The 21672-nt window shown below is 30.2% G+C and overlaps 1 protein-coding gene across 3 annotated transcripts; it reads left to right on the forward strand.

Annotated features, from left to right (window-relative positions):
* The first annotated feature begins 6286 nt into the window (after positions 1 to 6286).
* On the forward strand, positions 6287 to 12014 carry LOC115994640 (1-aminocyclopropane-1-carboxylate synthase 1-like). Of its 3 annotated transcripts, none has more exons than XM_031118854.1 (6): positions 6287 to 6572; positions 7051 to 7098; positions 8642 to 9462; positions 9637 to 9797; positions 10632 to 10753; positions 11228 to 12014. In XM_031118854.1, the coding sequence occupies exons 3-6, from the start codon at positions 9316 to 9318 to the stop codon at positions 11257 to 11259; spliced, it is 462 nt and encodes a 153-aa protein (XP_030974714.1). In that variant the 5' UTR covers positions 6287 to 6572; positions 7051 to 7098; positions 8642 to 9315; the 3' UTR covers positions 11260 to 12014. The 3 variants fall into 3 exon arrangements, with proteins under 3 accessions (XP_030974714.1, XP_030974713.1, XP_030974712.1); XM_031118853.1 differs by lacking the exon at positions 6287 to 6572 and adding an exon at positions 7627 to 7757 and having other exon boundaries at positions 6902 to 7098; XM_031118852.1 differs by lacking the exon at positions 6287 to 6572 and having other exon boundaries at positions 6902 to 7757.
* The last annotated feature ends 9658 nt before the right edge of the window (positions 12015 to 21672 follow it).

The following is a 21672-nucleotide window of genomic DNA, read 5'->3' on the forward strand; positions in this document are numbered from 1 at the left end:
TTATCCAAATTATGCAATGTAATGGAATACTATTATATTTTTATCTACTATCTTTAATTTTTTATAATGTAATCAGATAAAATTTAACAATCAAAGAGCAAAATAATAATACTAATAACTTAAAACACAAAACTATATTGTATCAACCTAAATTAGAGTTCTTAAAAACAAAAAAATTTATCAACCTAAAGCGGAGATGCAATAAAAAATAAAAATTCACCAAAACATTGAGAGAGAGAGAGAGAGAGAGAGAGAGCCTTTTTGTGAGAGAAAACTATGCAAAGAATGGAAAAGATTGACAAATTTATAGTAAGAGGGAAAGGGTAAGAAGAGACAAATAAAGGAAGATGAAGGGAAAGATGAATAACAATATTAAAGTAGAGGGTAGTGGGGAGATGAAAAGGTAAAGGAAAAAAGAAAGGTTAAAGAAAGTGTAAATATTTAAAAAATAAGTGAATATAAAAAAAATTATAGGAAAATTGGAAATGAAAAAAGAAATATATATATAGATGTTAAAACAGACAAAGATAAATATTTAGATTCAATAATCTATATATATATATATATATATATATATTGTAAAAAAAATATGAATAAATAATAAATAATAATTATGTGGCGAATGACGTGGCGATGAGGTAGCGCAACAGGAGCTCAGCAGCAATAAATGCAACGCTTCAGCTTTTAGTAATATATAGATATAGATTACGTCCCTAGTTCTTTTTTGAGCAATACATCTTCCACGTATTTTCAATACGTCTTTCCCATTTAATATCTGAAGTTGAAAGTATGTAATTAATTTATGAAAAAATATTGTTAATTAATTTTATAGATCTATTTCATGTGAAAATGATATATTTTTAATGGCAATTTTTTTAATGAAATTGGAAGGAAGGCCTAAATTGCAACCTTGTAGGCAATTTTTTATTTGTAGTATCTTGAAAGGGGATATGTAACTTTTAAATTTGACAATTTTTAGACTACTATTGCATATTGTTCAATCAGAGGCATTTGTAAAAATGTTCACGCCCAAGCCAGTGATAATTGAATGATTACTCTTTACATTACTCTGATCAAATAAGCTGCATTTACTCAAGAACTTCTCCACTATTAGATTTGGTCACATGTATTTATGGTTTCTGTTTCCTTCATTGGGTTTCCATAATACTTTTTCTGTGTCTTTTTATTTTTATACTTTTCTTGGGAATTATATACAATTGAAAAGTTGTTTGACAACATTTCAAATGATCAAACGGCAATGAAACTTGATCATAGCACAATAGTAAGCTGTCAACAATTACAAACTTACCATTATTTGCAAAATCAAACATTGTGTTTTAATCCACAGACTGTGTTTTAGGAACCACCGCAAAAGGATGAAATCAAGAAAAGTCCATAACAGACTTCTGACAACAAAACATTTGAAGTTATTGATACAAAATCATCCCCACACACAAATAATGATCCAAGTGATCCACCCACAAGTAATGTTGATACCACAACAGTAAGCTTTCTATTGCTATATTTATTTGCAAATTCATTCAAAAAAAAATCTACAATATAATTTAATAAACATATTTTGGTGTAGGAAACATTGGAGAATTATGAAATCAAGAAAAAAGCAGATCAAACTTCAGACAAAAACACATTTCAAGTTCTTGATACAAAACCATTAACAAACACAAATAATGATGCAAGTGGATCAAAACAAGAAAACAATGATGATGCCATCCCATGAATGAGTTCTGCCTCTAATGTTGAAGATGCGGAACCAAATGATGATGACATGTTCCTTCAAGATCTAATCAATCATTGAAAATCTACAAAACAAAAGTCATCAAAGAAGAAGAAGCTTCAAAGACGCAAATGATATTGGAATTTTATATTTTCCTACCTATATGAACTCATTTCAGAATTATATTATTTCTTCATATTGTGTCAAAAAATCAAATACTTTACTTCATTAATAATAAAAGCTTTTTGGAAAATCAAATTGTTATCCAATTAAGTATTAGCACTGATAAAATCAATACCAGCTAGCAACTATAGCTACTTCTATTTCATGAAATATACTCATTTAAGTTTAATTACAAACTTCATTATTTGACAATCAAAACATCATCTTTTAATTTAACATCTAAATTAAACCTCATCCTCCAAATCTATTAAAATATATATATCTTTTTTTCACTCATCTTTTAATTTTTTTATTTATAAAAAACGTGTTGAAATACAAACAATGTTGTATTTTAAAAAAAAATTAAATTAAATCTAATTCATTTAGGTGGATTTCATTTGATTGAGGAACCTAAATATACTACCACCAAATATTGTGCCAAAATCTTACCCATTACCACACATATACTGCTTTCAATAATTGATTCATTAGTAATTTTTAATATCAAATTTTACATATGAATGTCATTAGAAAAATAAAAGGACCTCTTTATGTTGTTCAATAGTGCTGTAACTTAACAGCCAAAAACAATATTTTATTTTACCTTTAAACATAATTTACAAATTTTTATTGCAAAGACTCTTCAACATCCTTTGTTTTCAATTATCTAATAAATCAGTTCATGAAAGTATATTACCTTTGCATTTATTTCAAAACTTACACCACCCCAGTACAAATCAAACATGAAGCTTTCAAATCATTTGCCTCTCACAACCAAATACTTCAATTATTTATGACAATTTCCCATTTTTAAAAATATAATGAACCTATCATCTCTTCTCCATAATATTCTAATATTCTTACAATTAAAATCATACAAATATTTTATTGTTATCAACTAAAATTATTTAAAAAAATCTATATTACGTCATCCTGTTTAAACATAATTTATATGAATCTATTAAAAAATGGTGGCAAGTATATCTTTCATTGTAAAAAGGCAAAGGTTGAAGAGGATGAAGATTGAACAATTCAAACGACTCCTACACTAATGAACATCACTCACACACTACTTCAAGGTCTGTCTTCAAGTAGCCACATGTTTATGTTATTATACCATATCATGGGACAAGATATAAATCTAAAAAACAAACTGACAATCACCAAAATTAATAACTTTGTCTTAAGTAACTGATGTGGACATTAATCAATTTGCAGCTATTTACATGTATTTAATAATATAATTTTTGGGTCCCTGTTGTATAGATATTGTCATAGGAACGTTATAGGTTGTGCTATTTAGCATATACAAATTATTAGGATAGGATAAATATGTTAGTGTCTTTTGTCCTATTCTATAGAGATTTCTTTTACCTATCTCTGTTCGTTTGGATGCCTCTCTTTCAGTTACTTCTGCCAAAATTCAATACTTGCTCATCAATAGATATCCAACGATTGTAAGTGAACTTTTGTTGCTTGATATTCTCCTTATTCAAATAGTCAAGAAAATGAATAAACTTCTCCCATTCTCTTCTCTGATTTAAAGAACAGAAAATCAACCCCCAAGTGGCAGGGTAATACTTTCTTAATTACTTCATGATTTGCCTAAATGAAGTTTCGCATTTCTTCTAATTGGGAAGTAGTTTCTTTGTCATAATGGTATGAGCATACTATACCTTTTCATATGGTAATTTAACTTAGTTGGTATTTTTGTTTTTTTCCTAAATTTTTAGTATTACATACACAAATTTTAGAAGTCATAATTTTTTTGGAATGAAATTTAACTTTTTAAATATGGGGATACAAAATAAATTGAACTTGAACCAAATTATAGGCATGAAAAGTATGTTTAAAGGAAAATAAATGTTTCTCAATTTTATAATATAGTATTAAAATATGTATTTTTTTGGTACATTAATTTCTTAATATGTGTTATTTGTTTTAAAAAACAGCTGCAAGCGATTCGATCGGCTAACTAAAAAAACAAAAGTTCTTCACCGCATCAATCTAACTGGACTGTTTCAAAATCCTTTATTCCTTCGAAAAGATGAAGAAAAGCTCATTCATCAATGCTTTAGGGCTGGAAACAAACAGGCACTATTTTGGGGTGAAGCTCACAAATATTTTGTGCAAGGTAAAACTAAAGCAGGAAAAAAATCCTTCTTCAAGCCAACAAAGAAGGGGACAAAAAATGCAAAATATGGACTCGCAATTGCACTCTTATGTGAATCAAATGAGGAAGGAATCTAGCTACTATTATCAATTCTAAATCAACAAGATGGGAAACAATTGCTACAAAACTATTGATAAATCCTTCAACATACAACTTTTGGAACAAACACATTTTGCATCCCAAAAAACCAAGCATGCAAGAAAAATAGAGTAGGTCATTGGGATCGTGATTGCCCTTACCCTTATGGAAACGAAGAATTACATGTAACATGCAAAATGTGCTCAATTGACTTGGAAATGTACAAATTAGCAAACCGAGTGTGGTAGAAATTATGTTCCAAAAAACTAATAAAACAATAAAATTTCATCTTTCTATTTCAAATACTAATCTCTAATAATACAAAATAAATTCCATCACCAAAACATCCAATCACCATAAAAGAAATTATTACACGCAACGCGCGGATCCACAACTAATACTTCTTATTGTGGAATGTCATGTAGACTACCGCATATTTATTTATTTTTGTATATCAAGCTACCACAAATTTCCACAGGAGCAATGATATTTTTACACTCTCTTTCTTTCTTTCTTATATTCGCTATTATGTTTTAAAATGTTGATATTTTCGCATTGGATATTGATATGTAAACTAGAATAAAGGAATATCCTGAAGTTTGTGAAAATCCTGTGTGTGATTTGGTCCAAAAAAATCGCCCAGAATATGGCACTTCAAGTCGGCACCAAAACCTCTCTCTCTCTCTCTCTCATTCTTTCAAACCTCGTGATGAATCATCTGATGTACTTCGTGGAAACTTCACATATTGCCCTGCATTTTATTTTCCATGGAGTGTTAAACTAGTTAAATTGTCGTTCTGAGCAACAAAAATTAAGTACCTAACCCGGCAACATCGGAAAAATATATTCAAAGATCACGAATGAAGTAAAATTCTCTTTTCCACGTTAAGGGTTGTTATCATGGGTAACACGCAAGCAAGTACGCTTGTTGACCAATACGAACACTTAAGGCTCTCCGACTACCTTTTTTTTTTTTTTTTTTTTTTCTTAGGTGTTCTCGTTCTGAACAACAAAAATTAAGTACCTAACCTGGCAACCTGGACAGGTAGTGAGGATTCATATACATGATAAATCGGAAAAATATATTCAAAGATCACGAATGAAGTAAAATTCTCTATTCCACGTGAAGGTTTGAAGGGTAACACGCAAGCAATTACGCTTGTTGATCAATACGATTACTTAAGGCTCTCCGACTCTTACCTTTTTTTTTTCTTAGGTGTTCTCGTTCTGAACAACAAAAATTAAGTACCTAACCCGGCAACCTGGACAAGTTGAAAGGATTCATATACATCGGAAGAATATATTCAAAGATCAAGAATGAAGTAAAATTCTCTTTGCCACGTGAAGGGTTGATATCATGAGTAACACGCAAGCAATTACGCTTGTTGACCAATACGAACACTTAAGGCTCTCCGACTCTTACCTTTTTTTTTTTTCTTAGGTCTCTCTCACCTATAAATAATGGGCCAGAATCCGGTAGTTTGTCACTCACTACCACTACATTGTTAGACAAAAGTTGTTGATTCTTACTCAGAGCCATATCTCAAAAAAGAAACAATATTATTGAAGATATGGCTGTGAGTAAGAATCAACAACTTTTGCCTAAGATTGCAAACAATGATCGTCATGGTGAGAATTCTCCTTACTTTGATGGGTGGAAGGCATATGATAACAACCCATATCACGCTATTGATAATCGTGAAGGAGTCATCCAGATGGGTCTCGCAGAAAATCAGGTTGGTATAGAGGAATTTTATTCTTCCTCACTAAAAATGCACATTAATTAACATACAGAGTTATCACTGCAACAAACTTGAGTTTTTTTAACATGTTTTTATTTATGATCACTAAAAAATGTTCATAAAAACTTTAAACTTCTACAGTTATACACAGCTTTTTTTTTTTTTTTTTATATATACAAATTAGAATTTTTACTCTAACTTAATCTAAGTGTGTATATATATGTGAAATTTCCTCCTAAAAACTTGAACCCAACTTTTACCCCTATAAATATTTATACTTATGAAATGGTTATTGAACGAAGGGTAGGATATGCGTGTTATACACAACCGTTGAGTAAAGTAAAGAAATTTACATATTTATTTCTACCGTTGGTATAACTGTTGAAACATTTATTAAAAAAAAATTCACAGTTTGCATAACTGTTGAAATAGGATCGGTCTCGCGCTCTCTCTCTCTCTATCGATCTCTCTCTCTGAATTTTGAGCTTCGCTTTTCTCTTCTTCGAGTCGCTTTGAATTCTAATCTCTCGCTTTTCTGGGGTTTCTCTCTCTCTCTCTCTCTCTCTCTCTCTCTGTGATTTGATTTTTATTTATTTTTGGTTTCAGGCGGATTCCACTGAAGATTTCGAGCCATTGTTCGATTGCTCTCGAGTTCAGCCTCTCAATTTCGTGTCCCTCGACGGTATTTTATCACTCTCAACTCTTACCCTCTGTTTGGTTGCTGGGAAAATTTTAGGATTTTTTACCAGGTCATCGAAATTCTTTATATTTTTCTATACTGTTCAGGAGGATTAAATTGAAGAAAATCGAACCGTGATATTTGAAGTTTAAACACTTCGTCTCCTCGCTCGACACCTCGTCGTCTCCCACCGCCTCCATTTCCAACTTCAACAAACGACGCTACGTCAAAGTCAAGTCCCCTAAATCCTCCTCCTCTCGCTCAACCAAAACCTCCTTCTCCTCCTCTCTTCCCATCCTCAACCTTGACCCTCTCTCTGATTCTGGTACTTTAAAAAAAAAAAGAAAAAAAAAAAAAACTTTTGCGATTATGTTTACCGTTACTTTTTGTTTGGTTACTGAGAAAATACGAGATGGGAAGTGAAAAGAAAGTTCGTGATTTGCTTTCTGAGTTTTATGTTTGTTGTCGTGCTTGAATGCAGAGGACTCGACGAAGCAGTTGTCCAGGGAGATATCTTCTATATTGTCCGGTATGTGTTTGTGAAATTTACTCTGAGAGTTTTAAATTGTTTAAAGTCTTAAAATTTTTGGGGGTCCTTGATTTTGAGATAACGGATTACTTTGAAAGTGGAAGTTTGAATTTTTATAAGGATTTCGTAACCTGGGTAGTTGTACACTTGTACTCTGTTGTAGCTATGCTATTTTATTTGAGAAATTCACTTACTCAGCTATGGCTCAAATAGTCAAATGGTACTTCTTTCGTTTAAATAAGTTGTGGGTTTAAGATCCATTGGGTGTCTGTGTAACTTAAAAATGTAAGTAAGAATGTCCATTTTCTAGGGAAACAAGGTGAGCTTATTATGAATTCTCTTTTGGGTTTAGTTTCATTAGGTTGACAACGTGAAAGAATCTAGGAGAGTTAATTTTTTCCATGTGATTGTGATATATTTCTAAATTACTTCCCTGAAAATTACGGGAGCTAGAAGAAGATAAGAATTTGGTAATTTCGTTATGACTGCCATCCTATTTGGGTCGATTGGCTGCATTTAATGTTTTAGCCAACAAATTTAAAGAAACAAAATATGTCGTCGTGGGTGAAAAGGCAAAGGCTCAATTCATGCGTGACTCCAGGAAGCACATTGATATATCCATAACTGAGTTGCAGAAGAATCCTCTAAATTATACACAGGTTAGTCTTTTTCTTGTTTGTTTGAATATATGTGCGTGTGAAATTCAAAAGGATTTTCTAATTTTAACAAATATATTGAAAGCTTGAAGTTATCTATCAATGAAATGAAGTGGTAAATGCTAGAAGTGTGGTTACAGATCCGTTCATCTGGTCAACAAGGTTTTTCTGGCTTTAGGTCTTGTAACGTGAGGCCTTCTGAATGCGAGTTTAATTTAAATTAAAGCATTATCAGAATTTGATGTCTTCATTAAGCCGTTGACTTAAGCTTATGCTTATCCTCTTTAGTTCCTGCCAATTTTGTTAGCCGATCCGTTAAATAATTTGTAATTGCAATAAGACCTTCCCCAACTTTGATGATTTGTTTTTTGCTTATTTGAATTAAATCCTATGGTATTTACAAATACGGAAGTCCTTATGTGTATATATATATTTTAAAAAGTGAAACAAGAAATTGGAGAGCCTTGAAGTAAGACCATCATGGTTTGAGATTATTTTTTAAGTCAATGAATTGTTTTTTGGTTAAATCACAATGGGCAGGAATTGGGTAATTGATTAAGGCTATTGCAAGTTCAACTTACAGAACTACAAAAGAGACTGAGGTGCACCTTTGGGGATTTTGGTTGTTAAAGTATTGCCTTTGCATTATGAGGTGCACCTTTTGAATTTGAACCCATGATCCTATTGAAGATCATGGGTTCAAATTCAATACCCACTTAGTGCAATGTACATCTTTTTCCTGCTTACACTACAAAGGTTCCATCTAGGAAAAAATATTCTTGTCCATTAATTTCATTTAAATTGTGTGCCATATTCAAATTATTTTTTATAATTAAAAAAAGAAAAAGAAAATCTAATTGGTTCATTGTTTTTGTTTCTTTGTACAGGAAAATTTCTGGGAGATGGGTGATATATGTCCTTGTGGACCTTGCACTGAAATACATATGATAGAATTCATATCATAATAGGGAAAGTGATGGTTCTTTAAAACCCCTGCCTGCTAAGCATGTTGATACGGGCATAGGTTTCAAAAGGTTGATTTCTATATTTTCAGTTCAAATTACTAATAAAAAAAAATATTTTCAGCTCTAATTATCCATTGTATTTGTACAGTTTTTTTATTGTGTTAAAAGAGTAGTTGATTGGTTGTTGTAAATTTAATTAGGAATTGCACAATTGTGTTACATTATTTTGAATTAGGTTATTAAATTTTGATCAATGTAAAAAGTGCATCCAAATTTATTTATTTATTTATTTTAAAGAAAATACTAATTTCAACGTTTACAAACCGTTGAAATTTATCTCAAGATATCCTTTATCGACCGTTGAGTACATGTAGAAAAAAGTAATAAGCATCTTTATGTGTTTATGTTTCAACGGCTTTTAATAATACTTTGACGTTTATTAACCGTTGATAAAAGTGTAACTTTTTTTTCGACGGTTGCATAGGCCGTAGAAAAAAATTTTCGACATAGTTTTTAATGACGGTTTTCAACGGTTTTTAGTACTTCTTTCAACGGTTTCAGCCGTTGAAAATAACCAAATTTCTTGTAGTGTATATATGTATGTATTTCAGCTTTGCTTTGATTTGATTCAAAAGTGGATTAGGAGAAATCCTAAAGCTTCCATTTGCACCGCTGAAGGAGTTCACGAATTCAAGAATATTGCTATCTTCCAGGACTATCATGGCTTCAAGGAGTTTAGACAAGTATGAATTTATTGTTTGTAGAATAAAGTATTGGGATTAGGAAAATTAGATAAAATAGAGAAATGTGGACGTAGAGCTGGAATATATATATATATATATATATATATATATATACACACACACATATTTGATATATTATTGACAATTAGAAGAAAATGTGTGAATTATTTGCAGGCTGTAGCAAACTTTATGAGTAAAGCAAGAGGTGGTAGGGTCACATTTGATCCAAGCCGCATAGTCATGAGTGGTGGAGCTACTGGAGCAAACGAGACAGTCATGTTTTGCCTGGCCAATCCTGGTGATGCTTTCCTTGTACCCTCACCATGTTATCCAGTGTAACTCTCTCTCTCTCTCTGTGCACTCTTTCATTTTTGTTTTCTTTACTAATTAAAACACAAGAAAATTAAAGGTGTTCGATCACTGTTGTTTTGAGTCCTATATATAGCAGATGAAGGCATAAAAAGCTTTCCTCCTGTAAACACGGGAATATTGACATATGTCAATTCCAAAACATGTGTCAATATCGTATTTCTCCCCATGTGTGAATTATTAAAAAAAATAAAGGTTGAAAAATAAGTTAATACTCCAATTTAATTATGCAACTCTGTTTTCTGTGTTTCTAAACCAGACTTTGCTTAATCTTAGTTTGTTGGGCTCACTTTTTTCCTTATATACAACTGTGAGAGTTTAGAGTAGTGTAAAGAACTACACCAGAAAGATGAATTCAAAAGAATTCAAGTCATGGTCATGACCAGAAATATAAACAATTGTTGTTTTATATATATATGATATTGTTACAATGTCAAATATTCCAATGCCAACTATAGCTAGCAAAGGTCAATTAAATAATTTACTACTTTTGGAAGTCATAAAATTCAATATGGTTTGATTCTATAAGTTAGGTCAAAGTACATACCAAGTCAGATATTAGTTATTAATACACACGAAGTAATAAACTAGATTATTAAGTCAAAAAGCACGAGTTTTTATTTATACTTAACTCCATATATTAATTTGTGTAAACTTAACTAGTGGACCCTAGCTATTGACCTATAAGCCCTTTAATTGAAACAACCTGCTGGTCATCACCTAATTCAAATCAAAAGCAGAGTGCATGCGTCTGCGTACGGCTGATTTCCCATGTATATGAATCCTCTTTACTTGTCCAGGTTTCCACGTGAAGGGTTGATATCAAACCTGATTTTCTGCGAGACCCATCTGGATGACTCCTTCACAATTATCAATAGGGTGATATATATGGGTTGTTATCATATGCCTTCCACCCATCAAAGTAAGGAGAATTCTCACCATGTTCAATAATATTGTTTCTTTTTTGAGATTCCAATATTATTGTTTCTTATAGCTCACTTGCCATAGCTCTATGAATAATATGGATATTGTCTAACAATGTAGTAGTAGTGAGTGACAAACTACCAGATTGTGGCTATTATTTATAGGTGAGAGGAGATGGAAACAGATAGGAAAATATCATTACTCCTGTGGAAATTTGTGGTAGCTTGATATACAAAAATAAATAAATATGCGGTAGTCTACATGACATTCCATAATAACCAAAAGATTGTATTTTCTTGTTCACTTTTCTATGAAATCCATATTTATAATGCAGAATACACAAAAGTCAATGATAATTTACATTGCGATTATATATATATATATTGATTGCTCCAATTCCATGAGTTTCTTTAACAATCAATATATTGATTTATTAATCAACCTTGTAATTTTTCCCGATAATCTTCAACAGCAGAAGATCAAATCAAGAAATTTTGTGGCTAGAAAAACCTGGTAAGCCAAACAATGATAGTTGTACGCACATTTTCTTTTTCTCTGGGCTAATTTTTAACATCAGAAGATCAAATCAAGATATTGTGTGGCTCAGAAAAATCTGCTATTAAGCCAAACAATTAACCTGACGGCAGTAAAAGTGATGCTTTAAAGTGTTCAAGGACCCACAATCTTGCATTCCCCAATTTCAATTTCAATGTTTTTCTCATTGCATCCGCATCCACTATCTTTTCTTTTCCTAGCTACTTGTTATTACAGTAAAGGCCTAATTGCTTTTTACGAACAATGCAATTCCCATTTTGTTGGACCGTCAACATTACATGACAAATGAACATTGGACCATGGACGGCACGGTAACATGGTTCATATCTGGCACATAGAAGAATTTTTGAATGAAGCAGTACTGTAGTACTATAGCTGAATTAATTTAATGATCCACGTTTGCTTGTTTACGCGGTAGATATCTTTGAATAGCAATGATAAACGTGGTTGTCATGTCACACTCTCATTTCTAAGTTTCCTCTAAGGTCTATGTATATATATATTGTTGGCGTGAGCTGTCAGTGACTGGAGAAATCGTAGGCCAGTTTGTTTAGAATCCCTCCTCTTGAGGGTCAACCATTATAGTAGCCATAATTTGTGTATAGCCTAGTTTAGCTTCTAGATCCTTCTCTTTGTATTGCTATATAACCATACTTGTTTCTGTAAAGAAATATAATGAAATATACGAGCAATCATTTTGACATATATGTGCCTAATTATTTCACATTCAAATGACTCATAGAGTAGCAAGCAGGCACATTACAGGTTAATAATGTGGAACATGAACAAAAAACTTGTGAATCTTCCTATTTTCCTTGATTTCATAAGCATCCAAATTATAATTACTAGCATGGAAATTTTGTACTTCTAACCTTAATTTTGAGTGGTTTCACTTGAGATAGAACAAATTGATTTTATACACCTACTATTGTAAAGTTTACCCCTTTATTTTGTTTCTTTGTTACTATTATTCTCTACTTTACATGGGCAACTTTAGTTTATTGCATCACACAAACCTACCTCTAATACTATCCACCAATCATGGACTTGATCTCCCTGTCGATCTGCCAATTCTTTAATATGTAGGTCATCCCTTATGTGCATTACAACTAAGGGATGACCTAATTAAGTCATTGTTCTCTAATTATAAGTCATTGTTAATTATTTTATTTTTATTTTTTTTGACTCTCAGTCATTCTTTAAAGCTACAGCAGTTAAGTGTGAAACTTTCAATGCTAATCATCAATATATATATAAAAGCAGAAACCTCATGCGAGAGAGCATGAGGTTCTATCATACGGTGCACTCTATAAAGAGAATTGAAATACCCTTAATCCACATTAAAGATAAGAACAAATTTAAAAATGAGACTTTTTATTTCCTTTGGTTCAATATTTCAAAACTATTTTGGTTACATTATTTATTCAATGTTTTAAGACTACTATTTGTTTCATTTGGTTCAATGTTTCAAAACTTTTTATTCAATGTTTCAAGACTTTCAACCTTTCAATGATACTTACATAACACAAACATTGTAGTATTATTTGATCGTAATCCGTATGAGTAGGCTATGACCAAGGAAGGGGGCTTGTGTTTTTTATTCAGTGATGGTAGCTTACGGTTTTGATGTTGAAGTCAAACATTGTAGATTTTGTGAAGATTATGATTCGCTTGGAGTTTTTGGGTATTTGAGATTTTGGTTTGGGAAAGTTATAAATGTATTTTTTTTAGAACTAAAGAAAAAGAAAAAGAAGCATTCTAATAAATTATTTATGAAGTTAGCTATTTGTTTTAAAATTTTGTGTTAGAATTCATAATTTGTAGGGTTTTTTGTAAGTTTATTTTTGTGCTATTTTGTGCAGTATGAGCCATAGTGATAAAAACATAAATCAATGGTGATTTAAGTGTTTTTCGCTTTTCTTTAAGGATACGAAAGCGTTTTTAGCTCAATTAGTAAAGTCTCTGATGATTGTATAAGAAATCTAGGGTTCAATCCCCGCCTACACTAAAAATTGATTGGTGTCTTGGTCTAATGATAAAGAACTATCATCAGGAGCGGACGTCATAAGTTGAAATTCTCTCTAAAAAAAAAAAGGGAATACAAAAGTCCAAATAAAGACAATTTAATTGGCAAATTTCTATTTGTTTAATCACATTCTTGTTATGTTGATACTTACAAATGATTTCCTTAATTTTATTGAGATAATTAATTGGGTGTTTGTGATCATAGTTTCCATATTTGGTTGTGAGAATAGAGTGGTTGAGAAAATATTTAGTAGGTTGTTGAAATTTATGTAATTTTAGGATATAAAAGTATTATATACTTTAAATTCTTATTTATAGATTTCAAAATCATTTAAACCGTTTAAAAGTAAAATCTACTTTTAATAATATATATTATAATCTTACAGTGTTATACAATTGTTTTTAAAAGAAAATATGAATTAAGAAAATCAAGTTTCAAAATTAACAATATTGTGGGCAAACATAAATATTATACAAAAAATTAAGTATTATATGTAGATTTTAATACACATCAAAATGATTTCAAATGAAATTGTAAAATAATTCGCGCATCGCTCGAGATATCATCTAGATAACTCAATTTTTTTCCTCAAAAAAAAAAAAAAAAAAAAAAACTCAAATTTATACTCCCATATTTGACAATAACCTTAAAGTTCGAATAAAAGCATATTTTTTTTAAATGATGTCCTTCATATAACTCATAGGCTAAAGAGAAGTGTCCAACTTTACAAGATTGGGTTTGGTAAAAAGTGTTCAAAAGTTCTAAGAGTAAGATTACGAAGGGATAATATAATGAATATATCTACATATATACTAAATGTGAGGTAGCACTCACACTTCCTTCAAAATTATTAGGAAAAAATTTTTACTTCTCTATCTACACTCTATATTACATTACATGATTTTCTTTACTTGAAACCCAAGCTTTAGCACCTTCGTAGCTTCTTCTTCCGTTGATTTTTTCTTCTTTTTCATTTTTTAGCTAGGCCGAGGAAAAAGTTTAGTATGGAGTGGTTGTACCAACGTTTACATGAAATGTTATTGTTGTTGTTTATTATTATTATCATTATTATTGGTGAAAAAACGTCTAGTGAGATTACAATGAAGTAACCTGCATTCAATCGCTTGGCAAACATCAAATAACCAAATTCCCCCAAAGCTCTAAAATGGTCAACACACCCCCAAAATCACAAAAAAAAAAAAAAAAAAAAATAGCCAAAAATAACTTTGAATATCCCAAATGAATAAAATACCTTAGACTCTCTAAAATGACAAAAATACTCCCAAACTTCTAAAATGACCAATTACCCTTAAAAACTCCAAGACATACTTGGAAAAATAAAGGGATTTTTTTTTTTTTTTTCTTTGTGTGTGCAAAATAACACTATTTTTCAAACAATTTCGTTAGTTAGAATGGTTTCCAAACTATTTAGAAAACTAGCATCTCAAGTCTTTTAGACTCGATTTCAGTGTAGCAACTCAAGCACAAGAGACTACTCGAGTTCCATGTTCTGGTCACGCTAATCCAAACCGAGCAACTCCAGCAAATCCCAAGTTCGATCAATCCGAGCAAAATCTCCACCACCTCATACCGATCTGATCAAAATCTTACTCACAAACCCAAACCTAACACCTCATACCGATCAAAGCCAATCGGAACTTTACAAACCCAAACCCAACAAACAGGGGCGGCTTAAGGTATTGTGGGGCCTAAGGCGACTACTTTAAGCGAGGTCTATTCTTATACTCTGAATATTAATAGAATATTTATTTAACTTTTGGTTTTTTTTTTTTTTTAAATCTATTTTTTTTAGAAAAAAATTACAAATTAAAATGAACACATCGCAATGACTATACAACTAAAATAAACACTATTTATTGAATGAAGTAACCAAATACTAAAAAATTATGATTGAAAATTTTAATAAAGTTATATAATTGATATCTCTAAATAAAATTTGAGTATAAATTTATTTACTACTGTAAGATTCTTGAGTTCTTTTAACATTTATGTGTGAGAGATTAAATGATTGATCCATCTAATGAAAACATTTTTCTTTAACTGGTTTTTCTTTGATAAAAAACTACTTTTTATTTATTGGTGAATATTTAGAGCTTAAATAATACTTCCATTGGTACAAGAATATCTCTATTGGTAAAAATTTAGGGGCCTTTTTTTCATTGGGGGCCTTAGGCGGTTGCCTATTTGGCTCACCCATTGAGCTGGCACTGCCAACAAACACGCCACCACTTCATACAAATTAGAACTCACAAACCCAAAACCAACAATCGCACCACCACCTCATCCTAATTGGAACCTGTAAACTGAAACCCAACAAACGCTATTCATCCCAATTGGAGGTGAGTTTCGGTGGAGAACGAGAGATATGGAACAAAACAAAGTGAGAGAACCACCTCAGTGATGAGCTTTAGCCTTGGAGGCCCAATTTGAGCTTTGATCTAGAGAAAATACTAGAGAGAAGAAGGTTCAGAGAGAGAGAAGTCAGGTTTTTTTTTCTTTTTTTCTTTTAAGGAACTTTAGTCTATGAGACTCGAGTTTCATGTGGATTAAAATTCTACATCAGCATGCTAGAACATGGAACTCGAGTCTCTTAGGCTCAAGTTGCTACAATGAACTTGAGTCTAAGAGATTTGAAATGTTAGTTTTTTAAATAGTTTAGAAACGTTGCTAACTAATAAAATTGTTTGAAAAATTGTGTTATTTTGCAAAAAAAATCCAAAATAAGGTTCCAACTTCCCTGAGATCTTAAGACTTCTTTCTTTTATGCTCATCGTGATTCCATGAGATTTTCCTTTATACGATAATTTTACATTTTAATTACGAGGAAAATGAGCTCAAAAGATACCAATAGATAATCGAAAATGCCAAAGCAACCTTTCAATATTTGAGAGAAAAGGGGAATAATGCTTTAGAGATTCTATTAATTAGTGTAAAATAGACAAGCCATTGGTGCTTTGCTTTCCATGTTATTGAAGGTTCGACTATCAATGTTCAGGAAATCATCCACCATGAAAGCAGAAGCATCTGCAATGAGAAATCAACAACCGATGCAAAAAGGAAGAAAACTGAGCAGGGACAAGGTTTGTTAGACAAAATTAATTAGAAAACAGTGATCAAATTAGATTTTTTCAGTTTAGACAAGGAATCGAGAGTGTCTTATATTAAGCCTAACTTCTTAATTGGGAGGTAGCATTGGAGAATAATAGCATTTGTTTGAGCAATCTGGTGGAACTATTTATCAATGAGCTGCTATCTTTGATCAAAGTTCTGAGCACTCAATCAGAAAGATTCATTATTTTTCTAGGCATTGTTGTAGGAAAAACACATATCTGTATCGCATACAAAACATACGCAGCGGAAAATTAACAGATCTACTTCATTCACAATTGATAACATATACTATGTAAATTTCAGAATATAAGAACAAGAGAGTGTACCTTGGTGCAGTAAAATTCAAAACCAAAGATTAGAAGTACTTGGAAACACTTTTAATCTTCACTCCAATTCCACTTGTGCCCAAGAAGTGTGGTCTCAATCAATTTATATGTTTGCGTTCAAGGGAGATTAAGAGTGTCCAACACTCACATACAAACCATTTTCATTCTCTCTTTTTTAAAATTCTGTATGTTTCTCTCCTTATAACTGATTATCTAATTGGACTAGCCTTTTGGACATTTCCAATTGGGCTTTAGTTTGTGGCTTGAAGTGAGACCAAAATGGAACAAATAAGACTTTAGCTCTAATGGGTCTTGTACTTTTCTGTCAACTCTTGACAAGTCCAAAGTTACCATTAATTATATTTAATACCACTATATAAATATAATTGCACTCTAGGCCTTATTAATAAATTATATCCCAAGATTTTATTGTACATGCAACCCCTTCATAAAATATTTGTAGTAATACAAAGTCATGAATATATACTTGCACTTTGAAGATTACTACATCTTAATCCTTGAATACCCGGTTTAATCATTTAAGTTATTCATCATATATTTATGAAATCCAATTTCATAAATATATACTTTAATAACTCTTTACTAAAGTAGTTAGTCCTAACATTCTGAATAACCAAACTCATTAAACTTATCTCAATGAAATATTTTATATCTCCGTTAAGAGACTATGAATTACATCTTGAAAATATATGTTTCATCAACACTAAATATGGCTACCCAACGTACTGAGGTTTTGATCGTGACTTTAGATCTCACTCCTGATATATCAAAGCAATCTACACTTCATGATCAAATCCATTATTCTCTTAGGATTAAGAGTTCGTATATATAGAAGCCGTGAGATTTATTATTCATTTGACAGTCATTAAGAGAATAATAAATCTCATAACGGCCCAGTTTAATATGTCTTAACTCTTAAAACATATCAACATATCAACTAAAAGTCTTCACTTCCATGATTAAGACAAATTATCTTAGTTGATATGTTATAGTTTTCGTAGATAAAATGTCCAATTTCATCACCGACTACGAACTAAAATTCTAAGTTTACAAAGAACTTGTGATTTATATCTTCTATGATTAAATCACATAATATGCATCTCATGAACTATATGATAATGTCTAAATATTCATGTTAGCATTATTTTAGAGAATAATAAAACAACTTTATTAATCACAACATTAAGTCATACATAATGTCATACATAATATCATACATAGCATCATATAATAGGATTTAATGGATTTAATGGCACTAATCCTAACAATTGTGATATTGAAATATCTTCTACAATTAAGCTCTTAATCAAGTGAGGGATTGAGAAATTTGCTTTCTGGCACTCTGGCTAAAAAATCTGGAGCAATTGTTATTGTCAAATTCTTTCTTGTTTGGACCTATCTAATATTTCATCATTTGAATTAAATTTTCAAAGTATGTTTTTTCCTTACCCAAAAAAAAAAAAGGTTCAAACTTCAAAGTATGTTTTAGTAACATGCTTTCAAAGTATGTTGGAGTATTTCCTCAAAAAAATTAAAAAAAAAAAAAGTATGTTGTAGTAACTTAAGACTTTTTTTTTTTTTTAAACGACTTGTAAACCTTCTCTTATCTATATATATAAAACTAAAGTGTAGCATTTATTTTTATTATACTCCTGTTAAGTCACCTCATTCGCCACATCATTAATTTTTTTCATATTTATTTTTTAAATTTAATTTTTTTTACAATATTAACTATATAAATATATTGACTTTATAAATTCATTTTAGGAGGTTTTAGCTTTACAAATTCATTTTAGGCGGTTTTAACTTTACATATTCATCTACTTTAATTTTGATGTTATAACTAAATAATAAATCAATGGAAAATAAAAACAAAAGTTTTATCTACATATATTCCTCTTAGACGGTTTTAAATTTCAATATTATTTTGCCATTTTATCTTCCTTTATTTTGGCTTTTCTTATTCTCATCCTCATACTATAAATTTGTCACTCTCTTCCATTCTATGCATATTTTTCCTATACAAAAAAGGTTCTCTCTCTCTCTCTCTCTCTCTCTCTCTCTCTCTCTCTCTCTCTCAATTTTTTTTTCATTTTTTTTTTGGATTTATTATTATTATTATTTTTCTTGCATTTCGACCTTAGATTGATGAATATTCATGTTTTTTAGAATTCTACATTTGATTGTCTATAAAAAATTTATTCATAGACCTTGCTTAATCATTGATAGTAGAAAAATATACAACCTGATAGCTGCCCGTAGGAGGATCTCCAAATACAAGTTTCTACTTTCACTGTCCTATTATTGACTAATTCATATGCGTTCTTTGATGCAAATATTTTCTTTTATCATTTTATTTACAACACTAAAATACTTTTAATGAATGGTGTTTGTTGTTGTTTATTTACAACACTAATTCATATGTGTTGTTGTCAGGTTTTAGCTTATTTGGAAAACTAAAGGATAGTTTGAACAAGCTGATGAAGAACAGTTAGTTTAGTTGAAGACAATGACCTTCGTGCAATTTCATTTCACTATTTAAATTTTTTTTTTTAACAAATTAGTAGTAAATTGTTATGTATTTTTTATCTATATATATTTGAAAGCTGAAACGTAGTATTTATTGTTACTATACTTCTATTAAGCCACCTCATCCGCCACATCTTTAGTCTTTTTCATATTTATTTTTTTAAATTTAATTTTTTTTACAATATTAACTATATAAATATATTGACTTTACAAATTCATTTTAAATAGTTTTAACTTTACATATTCATTTACTTTGATTTTGATGTTATAACTAAATAATAAATCAATGGAAAATCAAAACAAAAGTGTTGTCTACATTTATTCCTCTTAGACGGTTTTAAATTTAAATATTATTTTGCCATTTTATCTTCCTTTATTTTGGCTTTTCTTATTCTCATCCTCATACTATAAATTTGTCACTCTCTTCAATTCTATGCATATTTTCCTTATACAAAAAAGGGTTTTATCTCTCTCTCTCTCTCTCTCTCTCTCTCTCTCTCTCTCTCCCTCTCAACTTTTTTTTCATTTTTTTGGATTTATTATTATTATTATTATTTTTCTTGCATTTCTACCTTAGATTGATGAATATTCGTGTTTTTTAGAATTCTACTTTTGATTGTCTATAAAAAATGTATTCATAGATCTTGCCTAATCATTGATGGTAGAAAAGATACAATCTGATAGCTGCCCGTAGGAGGATCTCCAAAAACAAGTTTGTACTCTCACTGTCCTATTATTGACTAATTCATATGCGCTCTTTGATGCAAATATTTTTTTTTTTTATCATTTTATTTACAACACTAAAATACTTTTAATGAATGGTGTTTGTTGTTATATATTTACAACACTAATTCATTTGTGTTGTTGTCAGGGCTTATTTGGAAAACTACAGGATAGTTTGAACATGCTGATGAAGAACAGTCAGTTCAGTTAAAGACAATGGTCTTTGTGCAACTACATTTCACTATTTAAAAATATTTTGTTTAACAAATTTGTAGTAAATTGTTATGTATTTTTTAGATGATGTTCTTAGATGCTTAGTAATTGTTTTAAGTGTTTAATATTTTATGTTATTCTTCATCTTCTTTATCTTATTAGTGTATTCTTTGAAATTTTTAAGAAAACAAATTCAATTTTTGTTTGAAATTATTTATTTATCTATTTATTTTTCATATATTAGATTAGAAGTTAGACTAGATTATGACAGCATTAACACAATACTTCATTCTCAAAAAAAAAAAAAAAAAAAAAAAAAAAAAAAAACCTTCTTTTTTCAAAACAAAATTTCTCTACTTTTTTCCCCTTTGGAATTGTACCCTTTTGTGTTTTTTTTAAAAGGACAAATGGTTACAATCTTTTATTTTTTCCCTTTCTTTTTTATTTTAAATTGTAGTTTTGATGAGTTTTATGAATTTTTTTAGTTATGTTTCTCAATGTTTTTGATTGTATGGTAGAAAAAATTGGGTTTGAGAAAGTTTGTTTAAAACTAAAAAAATAATTTCCAAATTTTATATACTTTTTTATGATACACAAAATATTATAAATAACTTTTATTAAAATATTAATATTTTCACTAACTTACTTTTTTAATTCTTGAGACAAATTGTATTGTTTTGATTTTGGTACAACAAAAATTATATGTATTACATTTGTGATTATCGTTATAATAAATGAAAATATGATTATGATTTACATTACTATTTAATACATTATTCCATATTGAAATATATATATATATATTAATAAAACTATTTTAAAAATATTATCACGTACAACGCGCAAGATCTGCGACTAGTAATTATAAAAGTGCTTGTAGCAGGTACGGTTAATTCCACATCTTTTCTTAGGTTGAAAGACTTGTAGCTCTCTCTCTCTCTAAAACCAAACAAGTGGTACATATTCCAAACTCTAGTAAAGAAAATATGAATTACAACATAATGAAGTGCAATGAGCTCAGAATGAAAACCGATTACAATTCTTTATCCATATTGAGAGAGGGGAAAAAAAAAATTTATATTTATCATCTAATTCATTGAGTCAGAAGACAGTTGGAAATCAAAAGAAAAATTAGAGGAAAATAAAAACAGAAAAGTTAGCAAGTTTCATAAAAAAAGACTTTTTCTAATTAACTTTGAAACAGTGCTAATTGACCAAACAATTCAAAAAATAGTATTATTGGGAAAAAGAAATGGCCCATTTGGGAAAAGGGATGTTGAATCCAAATGTATAGGTTATTACGGTTCCATCTGTTGACATAGCCATTGAGCAACCAGATTGTCAAGGCAAACACATTGATCAGTTTGGATTTGTTAATTGCCTTGTCTTTAT

This window comes from Quercus lobata, chromosome 6 (genome assembly GCF_001633185.2).
Source record: "Quercus lobata isolate SW786 chromosome 6, ValleyOak3.0 Primary Assembly, whole genome shotgun sequence".
NCBI classification, from domain to species: Eukaryota; Viridiplantae; Streptophyta; class Magnoliopsida; order Fagales; family Fagaceae; genus Quercus; species Quercus lobata.

Excerpts from the sequence above, each read along its gene's own strand:
- LOC115994640 (XM_031118854.1), top strand. The coding sequence starts at position 9,316 with ATGTATGTATTTCAGCTTTGCTTTGATTTGATTCAAAAGTGGATTAGG. Across the intron at positions 9,463-9,636 it reads GCTTCAAGGAGTTTAGACAA|GCTGTAGCAAACTTTATGAG; the intron begins GTATGAATTTAT and ends AATTATTTGCAG. Across the intron at positions 10,754-11,227 it reads TATGCCTTCCACCCATCAAA|CAGAAGATCAAATCAAGAAA; the intron begins GTAAGGAGAATT and ends AATCTTCAACAG.